The sequence below is a fragment of the Lathamus discolor genome, chromosome 3, assembly GCF_037157495.1.
Source record: "Lathamus discolor isolate bLatDis1 chromosome 3, bLatDis1.hap1, whole genome shotgun sequence".
In the NCBI taxonomy this organism is placed as follows: Eukaryota; Metazoa; Chordata; class Aves; order Psittaciformes; family Psittacidae; genus Lathamus; species Lathamus discolor.
Genome location: NC_088886.1, coordinates 56,816,553 through 56,842,759, shown reverse-complemented (window position 1 = coordinate 56,842,759; position 26,207 = coordinate 56,816,553). Strand labels below are relative to the sequence as shown.

General features: G+C 39.1%; 2 protein-coding genes across 15 annotated transcripts in view; one reads left to right on the top strand and one right to left on the bottom strand.

Moving 5' to 3' along the window:
* BCAR3 (BCAR3 adaptor protein, NSP family member) overlaps nucleotides 1-10,205 on the top strand; it is a 94,462-nt gene extending 84,257 nt beyond the window's left edge. For all 10 annotated transcript variants that reach the window (XM_065675414.1, XM_065675411.1, XM_065675419.1 and 7 more), the window contains 8 exons: nucleotides 374-474; nucleotides 2,293-2,933; nucleotides 5,781-5,896; nucleotides 6,717-6,888; nucleotides 7,071-7,194; nucleotides 8,023-8,235; nucleotides 9,344-9,510; nucleotides 9,981-10,205. In XM_065675414.1, coding sequence (XP_065531486.1) covers nucleotides 374-474; nucleotides 2,293-2,933; nucleotides 5,781-5,896; nucleotides 6,717-6,888; nucleotides 7,071-7,194; nucleotides 8,023-8,235; nucleotides 9,344-9,510; nucleotides 9,981-10,049 — 1,603 coding nt within the window. In that variant the 3' untranslated portion in view covers nucleotides 10,050-10,205. The remainder of the gene's footprint in view (nucleotides 1-373; nucleotides 475-2,292; nucleotides 2,934-5,780; nucleotides 5,897-6,716; nucleotides 6,889-7,070; nucleotides 7,195-8,022; nucleotides 8,236-9,343; nucleotides 9,511-9,980) is intronic.
* Nucleotides 10,206-12,824: 2,619 nt separating this feature from the next.
* Nucleotides 12,825-26,207, bottom strand: part of FNBP1L (formin binding protein 1 like) — a 56,203-nt gene continuing 42,820 nt past the window's right edge. For 3 of the 5 annotated variants that reach the window (XM_065675423.1, XM_065675424.1, XM_065675422.1), the window contains exons 8-14: nucleotides 24,831-24,977; nucleotides 23,786-23,989; nucleotides 16,417-16,526; nucleotides 15,682-15,814; nucleotides 15,121-15,215; nucleotides 14,504-14,652; nucleotides 12,828-14,123 (exon numbers count right to left, since the gene is read on the bottom strand). In XM_065675423.1, coding sequence (XP_065531495.1) covers nucleotides 13,945-14,123; nucleotides 14,504-14,652; nucleotides 15,121-15,215; nucleotides 15,682-15,814; nucleotides 16,417-16,526; nucleotides 23,786-23,989; nucleotides 24,831-24,977 — 1,017 coding nt within the window. In that variant the 3' untranslated portion in view covers nucleotides 12,828-13,944. Of the gene's footprint in view, nucleotides 14,124-14,503; nucleotides 14,653-15,120; nucleotides 15,216-15,681; nucleotides 15,815-16,416; nucleotides 16,527-18,105; nucleotides 18,121-21,222; nucleotides 21,382-23,785; nucleotides 23,990-24,830; nucleotides 24,978-26,207 lie in introns of all 5 variants that reach the window. The other 2 variants (XM_065675425.1, XM_065675421.1) reach the window with 2 other exon arrangements.

Below are 26,207 nucleotides of genomic sequence, written 5' to 3'. Positions count from 1 at the left end.
AAGATTAGAATAAAATCTTGCTGCTCCAAAGAAGACTTTCTCTTCATGTTTGACTTCTGCAATAAAATGACAAGTGTGGGATAATGGATCCTAATTTCAGTGTCCAAAACAAATGTTCCATTAAAAAATCTTAACACCAAGGAACACCCTCATGAATGTTGCAGGGTCACATATATTATAGCCCATTAATTTCTGCCACAACAGCATGAAATACCTTTTATTCTTATAAGCTGCCCAAGTGGGTAGCTAATGATCCTTGCACTGTTTTTGATATATTCTGGCAATTAGGTATGTGTGTTAAGGATGTTGGATATATATGGTTTATATAATACATATATTGCTATGGTTTTGTTTGCATTTTTGTTTACCCTAGAAACAAAGAGAAAAGTGGTAGTCAGCCAGCTTGTTTGGATCATGTTTTGGAAAAAAGATTCCCTTTGAAGGCTCACCAGTCAGAGAGCTATCTGCTAATAGGTATGTTCTATAATTAAATGTTTCACACTTAGAATTTGTGTGTGTCCAGGTGGTCCATTATGCTTCATACCAAAGTGAGATTGTTGAGTGTTCTCAGTCCTGTATACAAAAGATAAATCTGTATATCTATATGTATCTATATACAGATATATCTAATGGCCAGTGTAAGCTGTGTTAGCATATTGCTTGCTCCTTAAGTGACTGGAATAGGGTTTTCACTTACAGTGCACCAGGTAGCTGAGTACCTTGGCACACAGCTCAGTAGGCTTCCACAGGAAAAAACAACAGCTACAGTTGCCATTAGTATCTTTTTGACAGTATGACCTTTCCTTGCTTGTGCTTTACAAGAACTGACTTGTCTCGCTCATGTCATTTTGACAAGTCTATTAAGTAGAAGCCCTGTCTCATGGAAGTCAGGTAACTGCTTCCACAAATATGCAGGTGTGCTAGTGTTCCTCCCCAGGAAAAAAACACTGCTTTGGCTTTTGTATTCAACCTACCCACCCCACCCCTTTTGCTTTTTGTTCCTTTTGCTGCTGTCTGGTTCCATGGCGACTGTCATTGTCTTCCTCCAGTGGTACAGGGTGTACCAACACCTGATCAGTTGTTGATGGTGGCTTTTTCTTTCTCGAACTCCTCAGAGATGTAAGCAATTGTATCCATACTAACATACTGGCTCAGGAAGTTTCAAGGTTTCATCTGTTCCCTATGGACAAATTCTAGTGTTTCACTTCTGAGGCTGCTAGTCATTTTGAATGTGGTAGCTGTTAAATTTATAGTGCCTATTGTGGAAAGAATTCTTGAGACAAAGATAATATTGAGTATTTGTAAAGTGAGAATGTATCTTGATAGAAAGGGTGTGCTCCTGTGTTTAGCAATTCAATGGACAGATATTCATAGAACAAGTTTCTGCCCATCTGTACTCGAATCGATTGTCTTATTCCAATCCATGGCTGCAAAAAGTTTTCTTTTGGTACTACACCAGTTAATCTGAAGAGTACTGCTGTGTATTTCATCATGGGGTCCTTCAAGCAGGTTCTGGTATCATACTGCTTACAACTGGTGTCAGGCTGTGCTTTGCAGATTTTTGTCTGCAGAAATTGAGAGCCAGCTGGAAACAAGCAGCAAAGCCCATGTGCTGCAACTGGCCATTTTGCTGGGGATACCAGTATATGCTCAGAGAACTGCAGACTGGGAATGTCTGATACAGGCTTCAGTCCTAGATTGGATGCTGAGGCTTGAGTCCAGAATGACATATAAATACACAGAAGCATGTGGACGTGTTTCTCCCCCTCTTGCCGTCAGCTACCATCTAGGAAAAAGGTTAGCAGCCCTGAAATTCGTTCCTTCCATACCTCATGGCAGGTTCAGGCTTGACTGTGGGAAGCTTTCCTTTCATCTCAAACTTGTCATTCTCAGAAATGACTCATCTTTTATGTGGTGTGGCTGGAAGTTTCTGCTTTTATGGCCTAGATCAGGTTACAAAGAAGCCTCCTATTCCAAGCCATGGAGACCATCCAGCTCTGACAGTATAGCCTATGTATGCAGCAGGGACTGGAATTATTGTCAGCATTACCACAGAATAGTATTATGGGGCAGCTATTCTGTGTATTTGGGATTTGGGGAGCATCAGCAAGAAAATGGAATTTACTGGCTAGCTCATTCCTCAAAATACAATTTCATATGCATTTTGTCAGAAAGTAAGTGACATGATCTGTCAATATTTTCCTCAGGAATCAGGATTAAGACATGAACCCTGGGACAGGCATCAGGAGTGATACATGTTTTGGCCTTCTAAAATTCCATTTTCCCTTGCAGGTTCAAGACATCCATCTCGATTACCTGAAGCATATGCAGACCCATATCCAAGCTCTCCTGCATTTAGAACAGGCAGTGAGCCTTCTCTAAGCCCCACAGTTGTTCAGAAAGTCACCTCTGAGCTACAAGTAGGTGAAGTTCTTAGAGGATCAGACAGTCAGCTCTGCCCAAAGCCTCCACCTAAACCCAGCAAAGCACCCCTGATAAAGCCCCCAGATTCTCCCTTAGCTTCCCACAGTTCAGAAGAACAATACTGTGAACTAAGCCCTGCCGGAGATCCTGTAGCAACAAAGCAGCAGTTATGTCAGAAAACCAGCTATGTGGAACATCTGATACGAAAGGAGAGAGGAACACACTCATTCAGGAACTCTGAAACAAACTATTTGATCCTGGAAGATGACCCTATGATGAACTCTGCAGATCATTTAGAAGCTTCAACTAGTATGGCTGAAGATGACAGCATATTTTCTGCACCTGTGTTTGAGACTGTGTCTAGTTTTAAACCGAATAATTTTGAATCCAAACTACTTCCTCCTGAAAACAAGCCATTGGAAACGTCAATGTTAAGAAGAATTAAGGAGCTTTTCACCAACAACAGTGCAAAGGTTATTGCACAGCATATTCTTAAAATGGACTGCAAGGTAAGAAAACTCTTGCATTTTATTTTGTACTGTGCAAGTTCATACTTCTTACAAAACCAATTTGAAAAGATTAATGGGTAGATTTGCAGCTAATACAACAAATGTATTGACTTGATTGTAGGAATTTTTAGGGTGTTGACGTGTTTTTTTTTCCCACATGGGGAAAGCTTGGGCAGTTCAGCCTGGAGAAGAGAAGCTGTGTGGAGACCTTTTAGCACCTTCTAGTATCTGAAGGGGGCCTACAAGGGTGCTGGAGAGGGACTCTTCATCAGGGACTGTAATGATAGGACAAGGGGCAATGGGTTTAAACAGGGGAGATTTAGGTTGAATATAATGAAGGAATTTTTTACTGTACTGGTGGTGAGGCCCTGGTGCAGGTTGCCCAAGGAAGCTGTGAATGCTCCATTCCTGTCAGTGCTCAAGGCTAGGTTGGACAGGCCTTGAGCAACCAGGTTTAGTGGAAGGTATCCCTGCCTTTAAGGTCCCTTCCAACCCAAACCATTCTGTGATTCTATTTGAAGAACAAGAATGTTAACCAACCCTTTGGACTAAAGGTTTCCCACCATCCTTGACTTAAGACTCAAATTCTCAGCATTTCATACATCCTTTTAATCAGTTGCTGTGTATCTGTGATTCAGCCTTTCTTCTGTTACTGGAGGGTGAGCTGTCTGTGCTGTAGAGCGTTGTGGAAAGTACCACTTGTGACAGGAAATAGCCAGTTAGCTCACAAGGGCAAACAGTAGACAGACATTACCTGGTTGCCATACCCTGGCTGGTATGACGTTCAATGGAACTAAATGTATTTAAACTAAATGCTCTTTTTATCTGAGTTTCTGTCTTATGGCTGGACAGGTGGTTAGGGAAAACAGCTATCAGGCCTTGTGCATTTTTCTCCTATGAGAACTGTATTGCTAGGAAAGTGTTTAGAAAGATGTAAAACCACAAAGCATTCTTTTTCTACAGTGTAGACTTTGTTCAGCTGACAGAGCTGGGGATAGGCTGCTGGTTCAGAAATACGGCAGGACAGGAGAAGTCATTTCCTTGTGAGTTGTTGACTTTTTGTAATACATGAAATGCAACTGCAGTTGAATCTGCACCACTTTGCTGGGCTGCTGCTGTACCTGCCACAGAGCAGCTACAGGAACTGAGTGTTGGGGCTTTGCTTGGGTTTAAGTGCAGCTTGAGAAGCAACACGCATGGCTCCTTACTGGGCAGCTCCACTGCAGACGAGAAAGGAAGTGGTGATATTCCAGAATAAACATGTCTGGTGCTCAGCTTAGTGCTGCTGCACTGATTCACACCTCAGGTCTGGGAAGGGGGTAGTTCATCAGAGCAGCAGTGGGATGAGTGTGCCATTCCCTGCCAGCTGCTGGGTTCCTGCCAGCATCAAAAGCAGCTTCTCTCCTCAGTAGCAGTGTTGGCTGCTGCCAAGTGAGGCTTCACACAGACATGGTGACTCAGAAAAACTCAGTTCTACAACTGCTTGGTCTTTTCAGAAGTGATAGACTGTGGCTTCTTTACTATGGTTCCGAGAGTAGCAAGAGCATTCTCTGACATTTTAGTTCTGAAATTCACCTTTTCCTCCTTGAACCTCATAATAAAAACCAGAATGTCTTTTAATATACTGTTAAAATGTATGTTGCTTGAAGGCACAGGATATGCATGCCTTAGAGAATTAGTAAGGGAGTTTTATATCTACTATATTCAATTAGGTTGTTATTAGTCTCCTTATTTTAAATTCTATGAGCTCTGGAATGGGGTCAAGAAAACTGCTCTTGGAAGTGTGGGAGCCTGCACAATTCATTAGAAGTCACTGGAGTGTTTTACAGAAACAGATTTTTGGGGTTTGGAGTAAGAACAGTAACTGGCTGGGACATGTAGAGAAGTCTGTTTTATCTTTATCTTGCAGTGCTGAGAGCCAATGGCTGTCATTTGTTGGTAACTTGCTGCATACTACCACACTGATAAGAACTGCATGATGCAACAGGATTGGCATGCAAACTGGGCCAGAATAAATGCTTTGTACTGAGATCTGTGATAAGGCTGAAGTTCATAGCTTGTCTCGAGTGGCAGCAGTGGCTGTTTGCCTTTTAAATAGTGAGATTTCTAATAATGAGAGGAGCACCCATATGGTGATGGAGTATCTGCCACTTGCAGGCCTGAGAGGACTTTTTGTGACAAAGAAGAAGCAGTCAGTGTGTCTCTAGGGACTTCAGAGCACTCCTGCATCTCCAGAAGTGAAACAGGTTTCTCGACAGTGCTAGATTTTGTACCAGGGAGACTTGTTGTGTGGCCCAGATTGCTTTCATCTTTTCACAACCAAGAAAGCCTGCTGATACGTCAGTAAAGAGCAGGCAGATGGGTTTGTGCATGTGTCATCATACAGGCCTTAAACCAGCAGATAATCTCACATTAGTATGTTAATGTGATTTTGCCTATAATTAGCAAATTAGCATATGTAATTGCTATTGCTGTAACCAGTAGCTAATATTGTGTGTTTAAAAAGCAAAGACAAATTGGTGAGGGTGTCAGCTTTCACATGCTAGCTTCATTAGGCTCTCAACATTCAGTGTCCTCCTTAAAGGCCTTTTACTAATTAATCTTTATGAGGAGCCTGTGATTTAATCCAAAAGCATTCAGAGCAATCTTCTTTTTAGAAATGAAGGTGGCAAAGCAAATGTTGGCCTTTTTGTGTAAGGCACTGAATTAGATGACTGTATTCCAGTGTTGTATGCTGCGCGCTTAGCTCTGTATGCCCTGCACTAACCTGGAGGACTTCTATGCGGTTGTGGGGGGAGTTGAAGTAAATGAGTTTCAAATCACATGCAGGTCTTTTGCCCTTGGCAGGTGGCAAGGATACTGGAAGTGTCTGAAGAGATGAGGAGGCTTATGGGAGTGAACTCTGGGCTGGAACTGATCACCTTGCCTTATGGACATCAACTGCGCCTTGACCTCATTGAAAGGTAATTGTTCCTGTTACTCATTTCCAGGGCAGCTGGCCAGAAGACCAGAGCATTGCTACATTGTACTCTGCTTCCTCAGGGTGCTCATCTAAAGTTTGTCTTGAATTCATGTGTACAGAGGGCAAGGTAGAGAGAGATACGGCATAGAAGCGCTTTTTGTATGGGAAACATTCCTTAACGTCCTGGGGCAAATCCACACATGTAACACAGGGAAAGAGGAACTGTCCTTAGAACTCAACACCCTCATCTCCTTTAAGATCTCAGCCAAGCCAAAGTTTAGGGGGGACCTAGAATATAGCTGAATCTGTGTTTCTTGAAGAAATTGAAGGCAATAGCCTTCTGTAGCTGGGGAAGAGGCTAGAAGCACTACTAAAGTAAAAAATTATCATCAAATGTTATTCTAAAACCTCTGCACAAGTTAAGGGGGAACAGTTAGGGGTCTTCTATCCCTGATATAGCTTTTCTGCTGCTCTGAATCAGATTTCAGTAGTTTGGTTGCTGAAAATTTGGGGAAAGATCCCAGGATTTGAGTGCAGAAGACAAAATGGAATTAGGACAATTTTTTCCAGAAGTGTTCATTCATTCATTGCTTAAGCAGAATTTTGTATACTATTTCAGGAAATCTTACTAAATTTATTTTAAAAGCCAACATTGTCTATTCTGTATAATGGCGTTACTGTTCTTGATACAAAGATGTTGGCAAGAGTATGTTCACTGGGGCACACCAAGCTATTGAAATAAACCTTTGAACAGATTTTTCTGAACACATGTACAGCATAATGTATTATTTAGTAATCAGCATAAATTGTGTCATTTACAGGCACAATACCATGGCTATAGGAATAGCTGTGGATATCCTGGGTTGCACAGGAACAGTAGAAGACAGAGCAGCAACATTAAACAGGATTATCCAAGTTGCAGTGGAGCTGAAGGACTCACTGGGGGATTTGTATGGATTTTCTGCCATTATGAAAGCACTGGAAATGCCACAGGTAAAAATCTGTTTCTCTTCATGTTCCAAACCATGGAGTTGTTTGGTAGTTTGTTTATTTTCATTTATGCAACTTCATCAAGACTAGAGAGCTCATCAGAACATACTTCATTGCTAGCAGTGTGCTGTTCCTGTGACTGCCGTGGCATCACTAACAGGTATTCTGTCATTGTCTATGAACAGGTCACTAGGTTAGAACAAACCTGGACCTCTCTGAGACATCGTTATACCCAGACTGCCATTATGTATGAAAAACAGCTGAAGCCATTTAGCAAAGCTTTGCATGAAGGACAAGATGAGTGGAACAGTGAGTATGAGTGATGCTGGTTTCTGTCTGGCCTTTTAACTTCTCACTGCTCATTTCCTGTGTAGGGAGATGAGGCAGCTGCTGTTTGGATAGCTGTGTATCACATGTTAAAAGGACTGAACTTGTAGAATGTACTATAAGACAACGCACTAAAAGGAAACGGTCTGCCAGACAAACGTGCTAGTGTGCATGTACCCAGGCAGAATCTAACATCCTTCTCAAACTTATACTCCCTCTTTGTGGAACAGAAACTGAAACACTTTCTTTCCTTGCCTCAAAGACAGAAAAAAAATCTCCTTCCTTCCTCAGAAGAGAGATACTTTTGGCAAATTTAGATTTTTATTTGCTTTGCTTACTGGATCAGAGGATGAATCCCTAAATACAAAGAATGGGTTAGTAAGAGAATTCCTCTGATAACACCAGGTGCTCCTGCATCCATTCTTTGCAGCTCTCATCTCCAAAGCGATGCAAGGCAGAGAATAACATCTGAACACTTCTCCAAGAGAATGGAGAAAGAAAACATAAGCCTCACAGATTTTATTGGAATTAGGCGGATTTTAAATGTGTTTTAAATCTCTGTGCCACTGTCTAGTACAGCAGAGCCCTCTCCTGTAAGAGGAGTTTTCCAGCACTAACTTGTCTTGGCCTTCTACCCCAGCCGGTGCCCTGGAAAATGGTAGGACTGGTGTATCTGAGGTAATATGCTAGTTTGGAAGATGGAAGAAAAAGAATAGTTTCCAATTTTGAAGAGAATGCTGCAGTTATAATAGTTTCTTCAATTAGCAATTTCAGAAATGTCTGATACTATTTGTTTGTTATCTATTCCAGAGACCACTGGTACTCCACAGAACCATGTAACTGTGCCACTGCTGATGCCTCTCATTACCTTAATGGAAAGGCAAGCTGTCATTTTTGAAGGGATGGACCTATGGGAAAGCAGTGACCAAAGCTGTGAGATAATGCTCAAACACTTGGCCATGGCTCGTCAGATAGCACAGAATGCAGAAATGTACAGCCTGACGGCAGAGCGGATGCTGGAAGGTAGGGAGCAGTGTAGGAGAAACTGCTGCACCTTGACACAAAGCAGGGTTTATGTCTGAAGAATAAGGTCTCTGCTGAAAGCCACCAATAGTGCAAGGAATTCTTCTCCTCTTTCACGGGAGTTGAGACAGTAGCAAATGTCTTGCAGGAAACTCAGTCGGAGGACAACATCAATATAGCTTAAAAGAAAACAGTAATGAATCACTGTAGCTCTCCAGTAATCAACAGAGCATATGTTTTTACTAAATAAAAGTCAAAGTTCTCACGCCTTAATGTGCTTGACCCTTCTAGCAGCTGAGTAGAAGTACAGTAAGGACTAAGGATAGCTTCTTCTCTTGTGTACAGTTTCAAGTCACTACTCTGTTTGTTGCAAATATACCACCATTTGTCATAATGAGGTTTTCTTACAGCAGTGCAAAATGCAGCACTATGATCTTGACTGCTTGGAGCCAGAAAGCAGCAATGTGTTCAACATGTGACTGTATTTTAAATTCAGAGTGAAACAGTGAGGGGAGATAGATGACTACTGATTCCTAAACAGATAATTTATTTATTGTGTCAAGTCAGTGAGTGATCCCTTTAAACAGTTAGGTTACCCCTGTACAGTGATCATCTTACAGCTTTTTGTACTTCCAAATTAGAATATGCTGAGAATGCATAGGATTCTTAATATTAAATTTAAACAAACAACTGTAAAAAAAAAATAGATTAAGTATGTGACATTGCAGAAAATTTGTTTAAAATTTGTTTTAATGAATATAAATGAATGTACATAGAATTGTGAATTAAAAGTGTATCTATCTTGATGCAGGTAGCATGTATACGGCAATAACTGTATTTAAGGTCAGGCTTGTAATGACAATTACAGACCATAAAAATTGAGCAAGGGGATAGCCTGTCCTAGTGTCCCTAAAGCATTTGTATGCTATAGAGTTAGTAATGGAAAGGACTGTCACTTGCTAAAAATAACTTGTTAAAATCACTGTACAGAAGGAATCTAGCACACTAAGGCTTATCTTATTTGGAGGGAATAGATTTTAAAATCCATTTCTTCTGAATAAAAAAATTTGTCTGATAGTAATACTGTGGGATTCTTTTTCTTGACTAGGTTTTCAGCCAGATGAAGAAATGAGTGAAATCTTCAAGACAGAATTTCAAATGAGACTGCTCTGGGGCAGCAAAGGAGCCCAAGTTAATCAGAATGAAAGATACGAGAAATTCAGCCAGATTTTAACTGCACTTTCCCGAAAACTGGAACCTCCCCCAGTGAAGCAGGTGGAACAATTAAGTATATAAGACTCTGTAAACACTATTTAAATGACATACTTGAAATAACCTTGGTTTTCTTTCGGCAATTTGATACAGCACAAACTTCTTCCATTTCACAAGATGTTTAGAACTTTTAACTGCACAATGCACACTTGTTTTAAAACTACTGATTTCTAAACAGATTATTTATTTACTGTGTCACTAAGTCAGTGAGTGATTCCTTTAAAACAGGTAGGTTAGCCCTGTAAGTTAGTCTTACAGCTTTCTGTATTGCCCAGTTAGAATATTTTAACAATGCTCAAGATTTAAGGGCACTGGCCTCTTAATATTAGAATTAAGCAAACAGTGTAAATACAAGAATAGATTAAGTATGTGACATTGCAGAAAATTTGTTGTATAGTATTCTTTTAATGAATATAGCTCACTGTACATAGAACTGTGAATTAAAGTGTATCTTTATGCAAAATAATTTGCAGGTTGCAGAAATTATCTGTGATCACAACAGAAAGCTCAACTATCATTGCTCCTGTGAAGGTACAAAATGAGTTGTGTACATGTTGGGACAACTTACTTTTTGTTTAAGACAGCATCTGTAGTGCTTTTGCTGGAGCCTAAACAAGAGCTATGCTGCCAAGGAATGAATGATGAAATGGCAAGAACAAACAATCCAGATAATTAAAATGCTTTCACATATGAGTAAATGTGGGTGTATGAATACATTAAACTTGCCTCATTTACTGAGGTGAATCATTTTGGTAAGTAATATTTTTTTCTTAGATGAAGGCAAAGCATAAGCTGTTAGCACTTTTCACAGGAAATCAGCATGCATGGTGTTTATATAAAGAGTGCTCCAGCAGCAAATTCCACTGTGTCACATATAAAACTGGTGTATAAGCATTATCCTCAGAACCTGGATACATGTTTAAGCAAGAACTAAGGTTAGAGATTTATGTGCTCATTATTATTAAGTGAAATGTTACTTTTACAGCATTTGAAATTATTTGAGCAGGCTCACAACACAGCCAACACTGAAATGCTATGATTTGTTCCTCCTACCCTCCAATCACAACAGAGGTTGTGCCACTGTAACAAGAAGTTACAGTGCTCATGCTGGAAGTCTTTAACAGAAGACAAGTAGGGAAGGTAATTCCATAGACCATGAAAAGATTTTTTTATTCCATGAAAATATTCTCAACAGAGAACACTATTTTTAAACAAAGCATTTAACATATAGGAAATCAACATGTGCACAAAAAATGATTAAAAATTACTGGAAAATGTAAGATTCTTTAAGACAGCTCACATTCAGAATTTTAGAAGTGATTTATAACTAGCTGTGCAAGTACAAATGTTTTTTTTCCTATGTTTAATAACCCTCATACAAGTTGCACTATCCCTCACGAAAGCAACCTGCCTCCAAAGGAAGCAAATCCTGGTTTTAGAAAAACAAACAGTAGCCTTAAAAGAACATTTAGTCCTTTACCAGGAAGTGTTATTACTGACCTGCAAGGCTGTTAGCCAGGCAAACCACAGGCCCTTTAGCAGAAAATACACAGATCACATTCCCTCCTTTTCTCTAAAAAAAACCAAAGCACTAGATTTTAAAAGAAAACAAAACCAAAAACCCCAGAACAAAACCAAAAAATCCCATCCCAAACCCACCCCCCCCCCAAAAAAAAAACTACCTAAGTAGTTTTGTCAGTATTGAGTAATGTCACATTATTATATAAATAACCCTGTATACAAGCTCCAAAAATCTAAACTTTAGAGTTTAATAGCCCCCATAATACACTAGGTCAAGCTGTGTAATAGTGGTATACATAACAAAAGGAATAAACCTCTACACAAGTCACTCCAATTCAGTCTTACTCGTAGTACAGTTCCTACTAACACTGAAATTAAAAAGAATCCAGCACTACTGCATCTAACTATTGCTTCAGACCCCAGGAAAGCCTGATGTTTTGATCCTGATTTCATTTCCCTAAACAAACAGCAGGTGGCTGGGTTGACAAGCTTGCTTTAATACAAGTATCCCTCCCCCCAACATTGCTAGTCTAATTCTGACCACCCTAGTAACTCAGATATGGTGTATTTATTAATAGAACCACAAATGGGAGGCTAGACAACATAAGCAAGAGGGGCACTGCAGACAACTATATTTACACATATAAACATATCCAAATTTCAATTGTTTACAAGTAAAAGTGCACATAGATCATTAACGAAGTATCACTCAAATTTCAACTGGTCCATACAATGAAGCATCACCTGGAAATGGACTAGCACTGCAGTAATTTAAATTGGAACTTCATAGTGAAAAACTAAAAGACAGTTTCCATAAAAATATTCTAAAAAAATATTAAAAGTCAAATGAAGAGATACACGTTTCAATGTATCAAATTCATGATGCACCATGTATCCAGTAAAGTAGAGCTCTAGAAAACGCCTACCATGGCTACCTCAGCAGCTGCAGCACTGTGAAAAGAGCTGAGACACAAAGCCCTTTGTGGGATACTGTAAGTGGTAGTGTTGGCAAACAACAGAATTAGGCACTCTAGTTTAAGGCAGCATTTGAATGGCAAGTGGTTGACTTCTGAAAACAGTCGTTAGCTCGCAGTGTTGAATCTCTCTGGACCTGTTCCAGGTTTTCAGTGCTCACAACAGGTTACTGAAGTGCTGAAGATGGACCACAGTTCTAGGAGTTTCTCTTGATTGCATTGTAGGCTAGAGCATAGATGTAGCATTTCCCCAAATCAACACAAACACATACGGTCTCTTATCAGTTACGCCAAAAACTGGAATGTAATGATGGTTGCAGTGGTATAGTTATAGCAGCATACATGGATACTGGGATGGAACTCTAGTGCTGAAGATAGTTGAAGAAAATGATTTGTTACAAAATAAGACAAGCAATGATGGCAAAGTGTCACGCAGACATGCCTGACTGTCCTAGGCATGCAGGAGGAGGTTAACGGCGAGCATGGAGGTGGGAACAGCAGACTGATAACTGACTTACAGGTCTAAATGATTGCCAATTGAGTTGAGAAGAATGTAACTGAGATATAACCAAAATATAGCACAGGCTGAAATATAGTTTGTGCATCTGGGACAACTTAGACAAGGAAAATAAAGCAATTTTAGGAGCAGTAGCCTTGTTATTCTGGTAATGGAACTCTCTTTTCCTGAAGAAACTGAAGAATTTGTGTTACCATCCTTACCTATGTATGGAGATGCTAAGATGTTAGTGACTAAATGTATGTCTGCATGCATTCATGCAACTAGCTTTTCCCCTTGGGCCTCCCAGTCTAGAACCCCACCCCCCACCCCCCAGCAGCTGCATGTAACCTCCTTCAAGATCTCGCCCATTTTCTCAGAAACCCGCTTCAGGAACCTGCAGTCCAAGAGGAAAAAGAAAAGAACACAGTTACCGAAGGCCTTTAGAAGACAGAGCATGCTTGGTTCTAACAGGCCTTTCTCAGTGGCTACACATCAGCCTTGTACTTAATTCCACAGACTCTTATTAGAAACACAAGCCACAGCTTTTAGATCAGCTTTTTCTTTCACCCTAGTAATCAAGTAGTGCAATGCCATTTCCAATCCTCAGAGAGGGGAATTGCTGTACATTTAAGACTTTGATTTCAAACTAAACATGATGCAATTCAAACACTTATTATACAGGCACAGATTAAGAATATAACATCATTCTATTTCAGGAGCAGAGAGAGGTTTGAGTAAGACATCAAGCATTACATATGGTCTCTTTCTTTGTTTGCTTCAAGGTATCTAGAGTTAAAACAATCAAGTTGTGTCTGATACACAACATTCTACATTACAAGTGCTGAAAGGAAGGAGAGCCAGGTCAGTGGACTTTCTGTCCTCCTTAATCATAATGTTTTTTCCTGAGTATTGTTGTTGAGCTTTCAGAATCAGAAAACATTTTCCTGTTTAAGAAGTGAAAGCTGCCAAGTACTTGTTAAGGAAGGAAATTAATAATTTTCAGTAACTGAGTTCAGTTAGTTCTTAGAGAAAAAAAACCTCTATTTTAAACATTTAGTTTAAGTTACAAAAATGGCAATGGTAAATCCTGAGATAGATCTCTTTAAAACTAAGCCATTTTTCAGCTCGCTATAAAAACAAAGTATCCTACAGAACAAGCAGAATCTGGTCTTTTGCAGTATGACAGCTGAATTGGATTTAGTGGTCTGTAAAGCAGGAACCCTAGCAGATCAGTTAAAGCAGAAGACATTGGTCAGAATTACCAACCAGTGTAAGACAGATATGTAATTTAGTGAGATCATATCTGAAAAAAACTACAGCAAACTCACATTGCAAACAACAGACCACTACTGATATCATAATGCTTTCCATGAACCTGTGCAACTTAACATTTTTACACTATTTTCCCTAGGGAATGTACAACTGAAGGCTGCCAGTTTATCATTAGATATAGGTTACTGCACCTTTGCTGTTTTTCTCTAGTGTTACATCTATATATGATGTTGGCACATAGCCTTCCTCTCCATTATGTCTTCGAGCTCTTGTCCACCCATCTCCTTTATCCTCTTCAATAATATACAGAATCTCTCCTTCTTTCATTGCCAGAGTGCCTTCATTATGACCTGGGAGAAACAAGAGGCAAATAAGTTTCAATGTTCAGGCAGAATTTCAAGTCATCTTTTTCCCAGGTCACAGTTTCCAGATTATATATAAACAGGAAGAACCAAAAATCTGTGCAATGTAACATACATTCAAACAGGCTTACAGACAAAACCCTACTCTGATTAGAAAGCTGATTATTGCCAATAGCTGTGCTAATATTTATTTTAAAACAGCACAAGAGCACTGCTCACAAATTCAAGTGATTCGTAAAGTATTTCCACAAATCTCATAAGCAGCTCATTGCTCATACAGTTGATTTAAATCATTTCACCTGTCTTTTCCAGAAGAAATAATCCACGCCCTATAGTCAAGGAATGACTGTGCATGCTGTGAACCTTACCATCAAAGGGATATATTGCCTTGCAATGTCCTATAGCTGGTAATGGATCATCATCTTCAAACTCATCATCAAACTCACTGGGTTGCACATGTTGCTGTGGTGGGCCTCGAACCTCCTGACTGGCATCATCCGTATAACTGCCTTCAGGGCTATAATGCAATGATTGGAGCATGAGGACTCTGAGGAGTTCTTAGCTCTAAAACTTGGAACATACATGTATCACAGCAAGGGGGAAAAAAAAAAAACCACTCTGGGAAGGCCCATTAGTCATTTCTGTATGTACTGTAGGAGGCAATTTTCTGAAAGCACTGACCTAGGAAAGGCTTGGACTGAATTCTGCTATAAAAACAAATGTAAATTCGACAATAAGCAACTGAATCTCAAGCAACAGACTCCAACAGCTTTAAAAGGCTATTTCTTGAGTGGGTGTTTCAATTACACTCACTTTTGTAATGTTACCATAATGACATGAAATGACCTCTAGAATTCAGAACCATTAAGATCTTCCTTTAGAAGGATATAAACTTTCAGGGGATAAGTAACAACCCTCACCTACTGTTGACTATCAAAGAGATGTACTCATTCTAGCATAAAAGTAGTAGAGATAGAATAATGACCTCTCTCTGCCCTGCGTTACAAGGTGGTTGATATCACTGCTGTGCCGCCTGTCACTTCTGGCTGCTACTTTACCTTCAACTTCAGAGAGCCAGGCCTTAGGGAAAAAAAGACAAATATTGGTGTCAAAGAAAACTTGATTCTAAACCAGCAAAGACCATTTAATACACACACGTAACTGCGTACAGCCACACACACACACACACACTGCATTGACAGGGAAGTCTCATCATCACTTCACCTATCCTTCATGCTTAGCCCATACTCTATAGTCTTCAGGAGAAGAATTATCTCTAATCACAAAAATTTCAGATTAACTGAACATTAAAAAATCTTTCTGAAGAGTAAAAATTCTGTATCCTTCTGAACAATGTACATCTTTAATAATGTACAACCTTAGCTACATGAATATACTTCAAAATATGGCACCCTGCAAGCAATCACATCAGAAGCTCTTTCTTAAATCAGGTAGTTTCTCCAGATGCTGCATTTACAAACCTACAAAGCAAACTACAACTTTACCATTCATTTACGTTTTCCAAGGAATTGTTTTAGAGTCTCACCTCATTCTTATGTATTTCCATCCGCAGACGATCCATGTTGCTCATAGTCTCAGTTAATTTTGGTTGCAAACTGCTTGGATCACCCATCTGGGGATTTTTTTCATAAACATCCTTCATCTTGATGAGAGCATCTCTAAGAAGATACAAAACCCACCAATAATTACACACATCAGTACTGGTTCATTAAAGTTAAAATAATGCTTATGGGTATGAGCTCCTGACCCATTATTTGATACTAAGCATGGACACCATGAACTACTGCTCCCACACCACAATCAAGTCCTTTTCCCATTCTGTCATCTTAGCACTGCCTGCCTCTTAAGTCATGCACAAGCACACAAGGACACCAACTATAACCTCTGCTCTATCCAGTCTCGGTACTGTTTCCCGTATTGTTTGTTATACACATTTTCCTAAATATGAATAACATTCTGTTCTTAATGCACTAAGTTGCAGCTCAGTTGCTCACCAACCTTGATTTTTCTATGCATTATTTTACATACGGAGTTCCCTACGCAACATCAGGATCAAAATGTTTTATAGCAAAGCAGAAGGAAGCAATGCTAACTGAACTTATGTACAATAAACCATGAACCAAAAAATGCTTTTCTAATAGCCTGGGCTAGTATATCCTCTCTTAGCTTCTGAGCAGTGTTGGCTTAGGTAGGGGACTTGAAAAGAAACAGAGAATCATGACAAAGCTAAAAAAAAAAAAAAAAAAAAAAATGCACTCACTTTTGGTCTGTTTCCTTCTGTAGTTCTCTGTTAAGTTCATCGATTCTCTGTTGCAGTTTCTTGCGTCTTTGTTCTGGAGGGAGGTGGCTGAAGTCTTCTAATGCAGGGCCCTGCAAGTAAACACACTATTAAACAAGTGACACCCACACATCTGGACAGCTGAACTGACATACCCACACATGGACAGTATTCACTGGAAGCAGGATGGACCTCCTAAAAACCCCTACTTAACACACAGCTCTAAACCAGACCCCAACAGAAGAAATGCACATTCTTGCTGCCAGGTCTCAGTCATTCGTTCAAGGTTCTCAATGCCTTCTGTAACAGTTGGCTTACAGATGTAGTTCAAAATCTGGAGACAATTATTTTTCTGAAAAGCTAAGCCATGTACCTCCTATTATATCCACTGCACTTAAAGCAGATTTAGAAAGGACACAGTTATCTACTAGAGTAATTTTAGTCAGAACAAAAATCTAAGATGAGTACATATACATATTATCATTAATATTTTTACATTTGGATCTTTCTCTGGAGTGCATCTTCTATGCCGATTTGGAAGTTATGAAAAGAAAAATACTGGATATTCATTCCAAAGTACTACTCTAGTTCTCTTCTGGAAATTCAGCAATCTAGCTAAGGAAACACATTAGATGAATTTTACCTTGAATCAAACCACTTCTTAGAAAATCCTTTGTAGCAGCAAAACTTAAGCTTAAACTTATTAAATTTACTAATCTGATTCAAAACTCGCTCAAGTATTCAAAGACACTTTTTTTCAGTGTCCTGCAATAATTATAAAAAAAAATGTTTCAGGAAGGGATAAAACCTTTTAATTTCCAAACTTATTTACTTGTCAACCCAAACTGGTCAAGAAGATAATTGACAGAAACATGGCTGTTGAGATTTGACACAGACAGTCTTAGGCTCAGGTGCCAAGTTTCCACCACCCCTTCTTAACATCCTCTTGCCCCTCAGCTTCTTGATTCTTTTTCACTTGTAAAAATCACAATCTCACTGCTTCTTAAGAAGGGACAAAACACCACAAAACAAGGGAAATGAAGACACTATGGGTCCAAAATAAAGCAGAAGTGTTTCTTTCTGGAGGAAAAAAAAGAATAAAATCCTTTCAGGTGCTTTTGCACACTAGGAAGGAACAAGGTCAGTTAAAACTACAGCAACAATGAGAAGGACAGAGGTCTTTTTGTGAAGTTTTACTGATCTACTCAGCAAATAACAATATTAAGGTGTGGTTTCCATTTCACAGAACAGCTTTCTATGATTTCTAACCGTAAAGGAACATCTCCCCTGCAATTTTTTTGTTAAATCCCAAGGAATGAGTTTTGCAGTATTCAATATTTCTCCTTTAAGCCAACTTGTAATCTTTACATACATCCATTTGATGCTGCTTTAATATTTTTCCTGACAAAGCAGAATCACCCAGTATTTCCATCATGACCAACTGGTCAACCCTAAAATTCCTAAATGACAGATTTAGTTGCAGCCAGATGACAAGTCTAGTTGTCTTACATTAAGCATGGATGATTGAGAAGACTGCATGTATAAGTGGGACATCTGAAGATGTATTTCAGCACCTGACTTAAAGCAGTTATGATATGGAAACACTTTCAAAAGGTTACTTTCATGCTATCTCAGCAGAAGTACAGCAGACAGATCAGCACACGGGCTTACCATCTTCACCGACCACTGCACAGTTCAATTGAAAACAGAAAGAAACGGGAAATTATTCACATGCAACGACCAGATCCTAAAAACGTATCTTTATATTACTTAAGATTTATAATTTCATAAAAACCACACTTCACTATGAGCACAAGAAAAGCAAAATACAATGATCAGAAATGCACTTCTGCTTTAAGAATTACTAGGTGATAATGGGTAGTTTAACTTACAAAATACCAAACACAACTTCATTAAACTACTTTTCAATTTCAGTGTTCTGAATAATAAATATGTTAAAGAAATTCTGTTGCAGGAGAAGAAACAAACACACAGCCAACACTGCACAAAATAGCAGAATTTGATGATGATGAAGGACTGATCAGCCGTATGAAAGTAATTTGTTAATTATAACTAACAATCCACGACCACCACTTTTACAAGCCTAATTTCTACAATGTATTTATTATCACTGTAGAACTACAAACAAAGATATTTTTCAAGTTTAGAAGTTCGTGACTTGACTTCCTGAAAACAGCATCTGGGTCATTGCTATGATCCTGGAAATGCTCTAGTCCAGATAAAAATAAAAACATTTAAAGAGTGAGGGCTTTATCCTTACAGGAAGGAGAAAAAAAAACGGGGCATGCCGGAAGTCATATCTTGAGTCAAGCATTCACAGCATTCTGAAGACCTGCAATGCCTTCAATGACTTCAGATAATCCTTTCCAGAGAAACACCAAGCAACTGAGCAGATATCTCTGACATAATTTCTCATCCTCAGCCATTGTTAATGCTGTTGGTAGGGGCACACACACACTAAATCAGGAAACTAAAGCACCTTTGAATGATACTTTGGTAAGAAACCTCAGTAAAGTCCAAAGGCGTAAAATAATAAACTTCCTGTTCCCTTTATAAAAGGTCTTCCATGAAAACATAAGTGAGGTTTATATATCTATGTTGACAATGCATCTATTCACATACTGGGTGGCACTGAGCAGGGACCTCTCAGCAGCACTAATGCTATCTGAAAATGTTACAGTTTCAAGGGATAGCAAGCAAGCATGTAACAGCAGCACTAATAAAGCCAGTTACACTTGCTTACACTAACCTGTCCTACAGCTACTGTTGCTGCTTTCGCTGTGGGTCAGGATAGGAAAACGTACAGGGTGAAGCGCAGAATGAGGGCAGCCTGGCTTGTGATCTCCAGTGCCTTGAAGTGCAGTCTTGTACTGGGCACGTTCAACAGAACAGCCAGCATGCTCACGCATTAGCCTGACACGTGCCCATGTTAGTCCTGTGTGTCAATACCTCAAATGATATCATTTTCCAGTGACAAAGTGTGGAAAACAGCATCATATACTAGCCACTAGGAAGCACTGAATCAAGATATATTGTAAAAATAAGACTGATCAATGATATAAAAAGAACTATTAGAATTACAGTATCCATTTCGGTTCAAAAGGTACTCGGTACATGACAATGCAATGTCTGCTGAAGTGCTTGCAAGGAGATTCAAAATAGATAAATGTGCATCCTGAAGGTTTACAGATATTAGCTATTTAACCCAGTGGGATATTTGAGTTAATCCAGATTTGTAGGATACTAGTGACCCTTGCTAATTTTATGGGAGTCTATTCTATATTAAATTAATTCATTTTTACAACATGAACAGTAATTACAAGGAATTTAAGACTGAAAAAAACCTTAAAAATACGGTTTAATTTTCCATTAGCATTCTGTAGCTGTTGGGAGATGATCTTTCACTTCAGTAGGAAGTTTAAGAAATGCTGTATTACATGTGTTGATTTGTGAACCAGGTGTGAGTACATTTAGTGATCAGCAAAATGAAGTATAGTCAAGACCTGAGCCATTTCAACAAACTGTCTAACCCCGCAGTGAGAACTAAAGGAGGAATGCTGTCTTAGTGACCATCACAAATTATGAGATAAATGACTCAGAAGGGGAAAGGAGAGACTGTCCTTCATAAATGCTTAAAGGACCACAAGAACCTTCTAGAAAATGGTGGTTATAGAAAGGCTATTTCCAAGGCATGTAAAGACCTGGAATAAGATACCACAACATGATTTAAAGAAAGTTCTAAGTGTAACTCATTACACTTCAGAACAGCAGCAAAGGAGCCTCTAAATCATGACTTTACTGCAACATAACACTGCTGTACTTTGATCTCCACGTTATGTCAGCAGTAGTCGACTATTACTGCACATGAGACAGCAAGTCAATATTGTTCTCAAATATGAATTATATATAATTCAAAGGCATCCAACGATTTGGATCAATAAATATAATAGAACATACAGAAACTGGGCAGCCTATACTGACTGCACTGCATAACAGCAGGGTGCCAGCACATTTATCACCAGTACTATAAATGTTGCTGGGCAACCACTTAGCATTTCCCTTTGTATTGTCTCCCAAATTCTATTTGCAGAATATGCCACTATAAATTAGTAAATGAATCAATACATCTCAGAAGGTGCCATTTGGCAGTAACTTGTCAATAATTTTACCCCAGAGAACCTTGCATAAAAAACAAGGTATTCACCAGAAAATGTGTTAAAAGTGTAATGTTTCCAAAAAAATCAGTATTTCAAAATCTGAAGAGCCCTGTGTGCTATAGCATTTGATGTATAAACGAAGTGAAATTCCTCCCTTCTCAGTTCAGTGTCTCATCATCAACTCCTATTACTGCAATTAAAAGCCAGCAATTAAGACATCTGCTCTGTCAGATGGCTTTTGTGGTGAGACTATATACCCAATGATAAATTACTGCAAAAATGTGTTACATGATGGTAGGAAAACATTTGTGAATGTGAACAACAATGAAGAAAGGTATCAAACACATGCTGAGCACCCTCTTTATAACACCTTTCTTTCAGGCTCAAGTATCTGGAATGCCACAGGGACTATTTCTAGTTTGTTTTTGTATTTAACCTGTGGGTAACTTCAGTGTAACATGAAACAAAGAATCCCAAAAGTGACCTGACAGGCACAGTGTTACTTTTAACAAAGCAAGCCTTATAAGGAGGGTGAAGAGCATGAGAAAAGCCACGTCACAAACACACGGCTCATAGCCCATCATGCATTTCAACTTGTTATCAAACTTACCCCTCTTTTGAGACTTCTGAAAGAAGGAATTCTGGGCTTCCCTGTTTTTATGTCACTCATGCAATAATGCACTGGTTCAATGGAGAATATGGGATACTGGGACCCATTAGGAGTACTGGATGTGTATAAACTAGTAGGGGTTAGTGGTGGGGATTGTGGCTAATGTGGAAATAAAGAAAGCAATAAATAAGCCAAATGTTCATAGTGATTTTAAAATGAAAATTCTGTCTTACAGAAATAAAAGTTCCCATCTAACACAGAAACTGTTTGTAATGTTCCAGATACACTTACATTGTAACTGCACTGGTTTTAAATGGTTTCTGTCATGAAGTAATATTCAAGAGTTACAGGTTGGTGCAGAGAATTAAGGAATACTCAAAAAAGCTTTGGAATCAATATTTCCAAGAGATCCTAACAAGATCCCCATGCTGCCTTTCTCTTCAAACAGGAAGGTTTGCTTTTCCCACCTTTAGTTACAGCCATTCTGGAAGCCTGTGTGTTCCTGCTCACTGTTTCTCCCGGCATTTCTATGTACCCTACCAGGTGAGCTGAAACAGAACTATTGTAATAGACCTCTATGGGGATGACTTCCAACAATGAGTCTATTCCATGTCTGTAGCCAAGCTGGACTGACACATGGCTGCATGGAGTTCTTAATAGATACCATTGCCAGAACTTTCTCCCCTTTCTCCCCTCCCCCCCCCATTTTTCAGATTCCTTCTTTTTGTGTGTCTCCTACCTCTGCTGTTTTTTCCCAGTTCTGTTTTTCCGTTCTATTTCCTCTGTTGCACAAATTGTTCCCTTTCCAAAAGACTTGTGTCTTTGACAACATCAAAAATAGGTCAACATGTATCTCTTAAGTCAAAACCACCCATAGTTTCAGCTAAATGAAGGCCCAAAGGACACCATGAGTACACCAGCTGCAATAAATCCCATTTTTCCATTACCTAGCTTAAGAATCCATTAGAAAACCTTTAAATAGCATCTACAATTAAACATGTATCTCCCAATCAGTATTTTGCTCCCAGCTGCTGTTCAGTAGAGCGCTTCTCCATTCTCTCCCCCAAAACAGGTGAAAAAAAAATGGTACAGAATATTCCATTTCCTCCAGGTCCTTAAGGAAGAGATGCATATCACATGTATAAACACATGTACATCTGTGATTCCATACAGTAAACAAGGCTCTCTGAATGCCACAAACAGAGGGAATAAACTGGGGAGAAGAAAGAGTAAGGATAGCACTGCCAGCTTCCTTCAGCTGTCATCAGACATGGGGATTTCTTATGACTACAGTAATAGCCAAGGTCCAGGCTGAAAAACAGTGTGTATTTTCATAGCTTCCCTATCCCAGATTCTCAGGGAGATGTCTTGTTAAATTGAACAGGCTGATCTCACCCCTTCTGCAGCCAAATGCAGTAAGTATGCTAATGCACTAAGTATGCTAATGCACTAATGCATTTAGGCCATTATCAGTTGTTAATTAAACTGCATGGAAAGTAAGGAGTGTTCACTTTAAGACACAGCTGCAGTTGCACTGAGAAGAGAATAAGGAATCAGCAATATCCTCTCAGTGAAAATCTGCTCTCTTGGAATACTACCGAGTGGAAAGTTAGTCCTACCACTAACAAGCTCTAAGAATAGCTTCCTAAAATAAATGGCAGAAACCGACTCGGAGCATTAAAATAACCCCATATAAACTTGTGGGAATCACTAAAGTGACTCACTGATATGCTCAAATACTGAACAGAGACCTAGGATAAGATTTTAATATGTAGATGCTTCATTAATCATTTATATAGCTAATGCATATATTGATAATCTCTTGTTATTCCATGAAGGCATCTTGCACAGAAAGTGTTAATCAGAACTCATAGAAAAATACAAGACAGGCATAAGGTCTCTGCTTTGCATTTTTCTTGAGCATGCTGTGTATTGTTACCTATTAATACCTATTAAGTATTGTTACCTATTCCCTAGAATATTTCTTCTGGGAGTTCTACCTGTACAGAACTTAAACAGTATGTTTTATCAATGAGGCATTGTAAATGTTAGCCTTTTCAGACAAACCTCAACCTTTCATAAGTAGCAGCAGGTATAACAAAGATCTGTATGACACTCCTAAATATAAACATCTACAGAACTTGACATTTAGAAAGGGGCTGCTTTCTGTAGTGTAACAGAGACCTGAAGTCTGCCCAGTTTCAAAGTGCACCCCCCCTTATTTTCACATTCACAATTAACACCTTTCCTATGCAGCTGCAGGAAGTCTTTCCAGAATCCCAGAAAGGTTTCAGAAAGAGGAAGCCACTTCCATCAAATAACTGTTAAAAACAGTCCCAGGCACAAAGGACTGGAAGAAAAATTAGAAAACTTCCCCCAGTGACAACTTGTTTTGTAATGTGGCGAGTGTCCAACCCCAGTCAAACCTTCAGATCTCCTTACATGTGTTCTAGAAGGCAGTGGCAGGCAAGGGGAAGGTTATTTAAAAATAGATAAATAGCCGCTTCCATGCACTCTAGATCCTCACATTTTAGTTTTCAAATAATAATTTCTTAACTGTTACCTTTGGCTTCTTTCCAAATAGCCACAGCTTTCCTTTCGATTTGCCCACTGTAGTTTTTGTATCAATTCTCATTCCCTCCTGCTTTGGTGTACTGATGGTTCCATCAGAGATAGTTCTGTAAATATTCTGACTGTAATCTTCAAATGGGAAATCTCCAGGAGGTTCAAAACCGGATTTGAAGCAGTCTATCACTAGTTGAGAGTCCTAAACACAGGACATTGAGGAGATTAAAAAGCAGAGCAAGCAAACCCATCAACAACCAGAGAAGAAGAAAAAAAACCCAAACCAAACCACGGAGAAATAACATTTCCCTTTAATTGCAGAGCTGCACAGATGGGAAGGTGAGAGGGAGCTCAGAATGCATGCTTCTGGAGAGATCAAGTTAAGATAATGTATGTTTCCCCTCTCAGCAGTGTTACCATGAGTGTAGATCAAAGCACACCCTGCTCTTCAGAATTCAGCAAATACTCCCCAAATATAAACTCTCACAGGTTATCCCAAATTTAAAACAGGACATGCTTTAGGGCCACACTACGACTCCACCTTCTAATTGTTCAACATCAGTACTGAAATACTGAAATGAAGAGAACACTAAGAAGCTAGATGTAGTAAGATATGATAGGGAATAACCCTTATTAGAAGGAAGAAGTATTAAGTTCCAATAGCAGCAATCAAACAGGACACTGAGTGCTATTTTGTTAACTGAACACCCTTTTTAATGGTTGAATGCTACATGCTGGAGAAAACACCAACAATGCTGGTATTCCAGGATGTTTCAGGATTATCTAATAATGTGTCTAAAATCACATACAGAAAGTGTCAAAAGATCTTCAGATCACAAGAAAGCAACTGCACAGGAAGAACAGACATGAAAAGTCAAAGTGACCATTTGGGCTAAAACTCCAGTCACAACACTTTTAAAGGAGACAAATATTTGACAACAGAAAGATAAAAGTGGAGGCCAAGTCCATTTTTCCCCTCTCCGCAGCTTCCGTATCAGTTACATTGCTCACGCACATTTACAGTGTTGCTCAATTCTACTTACTCTGTGTTCATCAACTGATTTGGCTGCAAGGATCATCCCTTCTAAACATTTAGAGATAATGGGAATAACCTTGCGCTCAGAGTCAGCAAAGCCTTTGTAGCATTCACTGAGTTTGATGGTCCTTCTTTCGTCCATTTCTTGAAGTTGCTGCAAGCACAAAGTCAGATAAAGGGAAGTTTTGGTTTGCAGATTTCCCTCCCCAATCCTGATGTATGCAGTCACTGTGGTCACCAGTGCAGTAGAGGATCTCTCTGCCTTTCCAGTGCTTTTATTTGCTTAACAAAACAGAACTTAATTAAGTTTAAAAACGAGTCCTTTCAGACACAGACTTAAGATGCACAGAACAATAATTACAAAGACCTGATGCTATCTGATTTACTCTTTGTTAAACAACGTGCAGTGTCTGCGGTCACCTGTTTAGTTCAGAGCATTTGTTTAATGAAAAAATTAGAACTACAGTAAAGAAATTCTACTTATTTCTATATCTCCTCACTCTTATTTGAGTTCCAAATAAATTCTGCCTGGTGGTAACACCTCTATCTTGCTTTTTATTTTAATACTTCCCAGTATGTACTAACAAGTAGAAAATCAGGACAAATCAGACACATTAAAATTATGTGGTTTAGACATGCTCTTTGATTTGAAATACAAACCATTTCCTTTAGAAGTGTGCAAGAAAAGAAAAAAAATACCATTACATAAGATTTGTAATAAAAGTCTACTGGAGCAGAACAAGAAAGAACAAATGGAAGAGAAACACTATTTTGAGTATTTCTCATCATAAAAACCCTGGACTCTTCCTCTAGTGAAAGGTGGAAGAAAAAACCCAAAAGAAAACAGAAAGCAATAGCACACATATCAATAGGTTATAAAAAAATGGGGTAACAGGTTGGATCTTTCCTGTTTCTGCTCTAGCAACGGCAGATGTCTCAAACAGCATCCAATTTCAGCTCTCCAAAACAAAGCAACAACCAAGTCATACTAAGTCCCTCTCCTAGGGTTCTCCCACAAAAAGTTATCAAACACCTGCCAGGAAATAATACAGATTTACTCCCAAGAGGGAGCAGGACTAGGCCTTTCTGCTTGTACTGGAGGTTTAAAAAGCCCTAAGTAATATCTTACAACAATAATGGATTTTAACCCTGGAGAAATACAGGCAATAAACCAAAACCTTGGCCCAAGCTACAAATTAAGATGATCACACTGATTCTCCTGGGAGCTGACTGCAATTCCTCCCTCAGCGTGCTAATGCTACATCTACTGCAGTGCTGCCTAACAGTTCAAATACTAAAAAATTCTTTCCTAAGCCAAGACCATTTTCTCCTGTGAATCCTAGACCTTCTAGTGTTTTTCAAACCTATGAACTCCCTTGTGCTT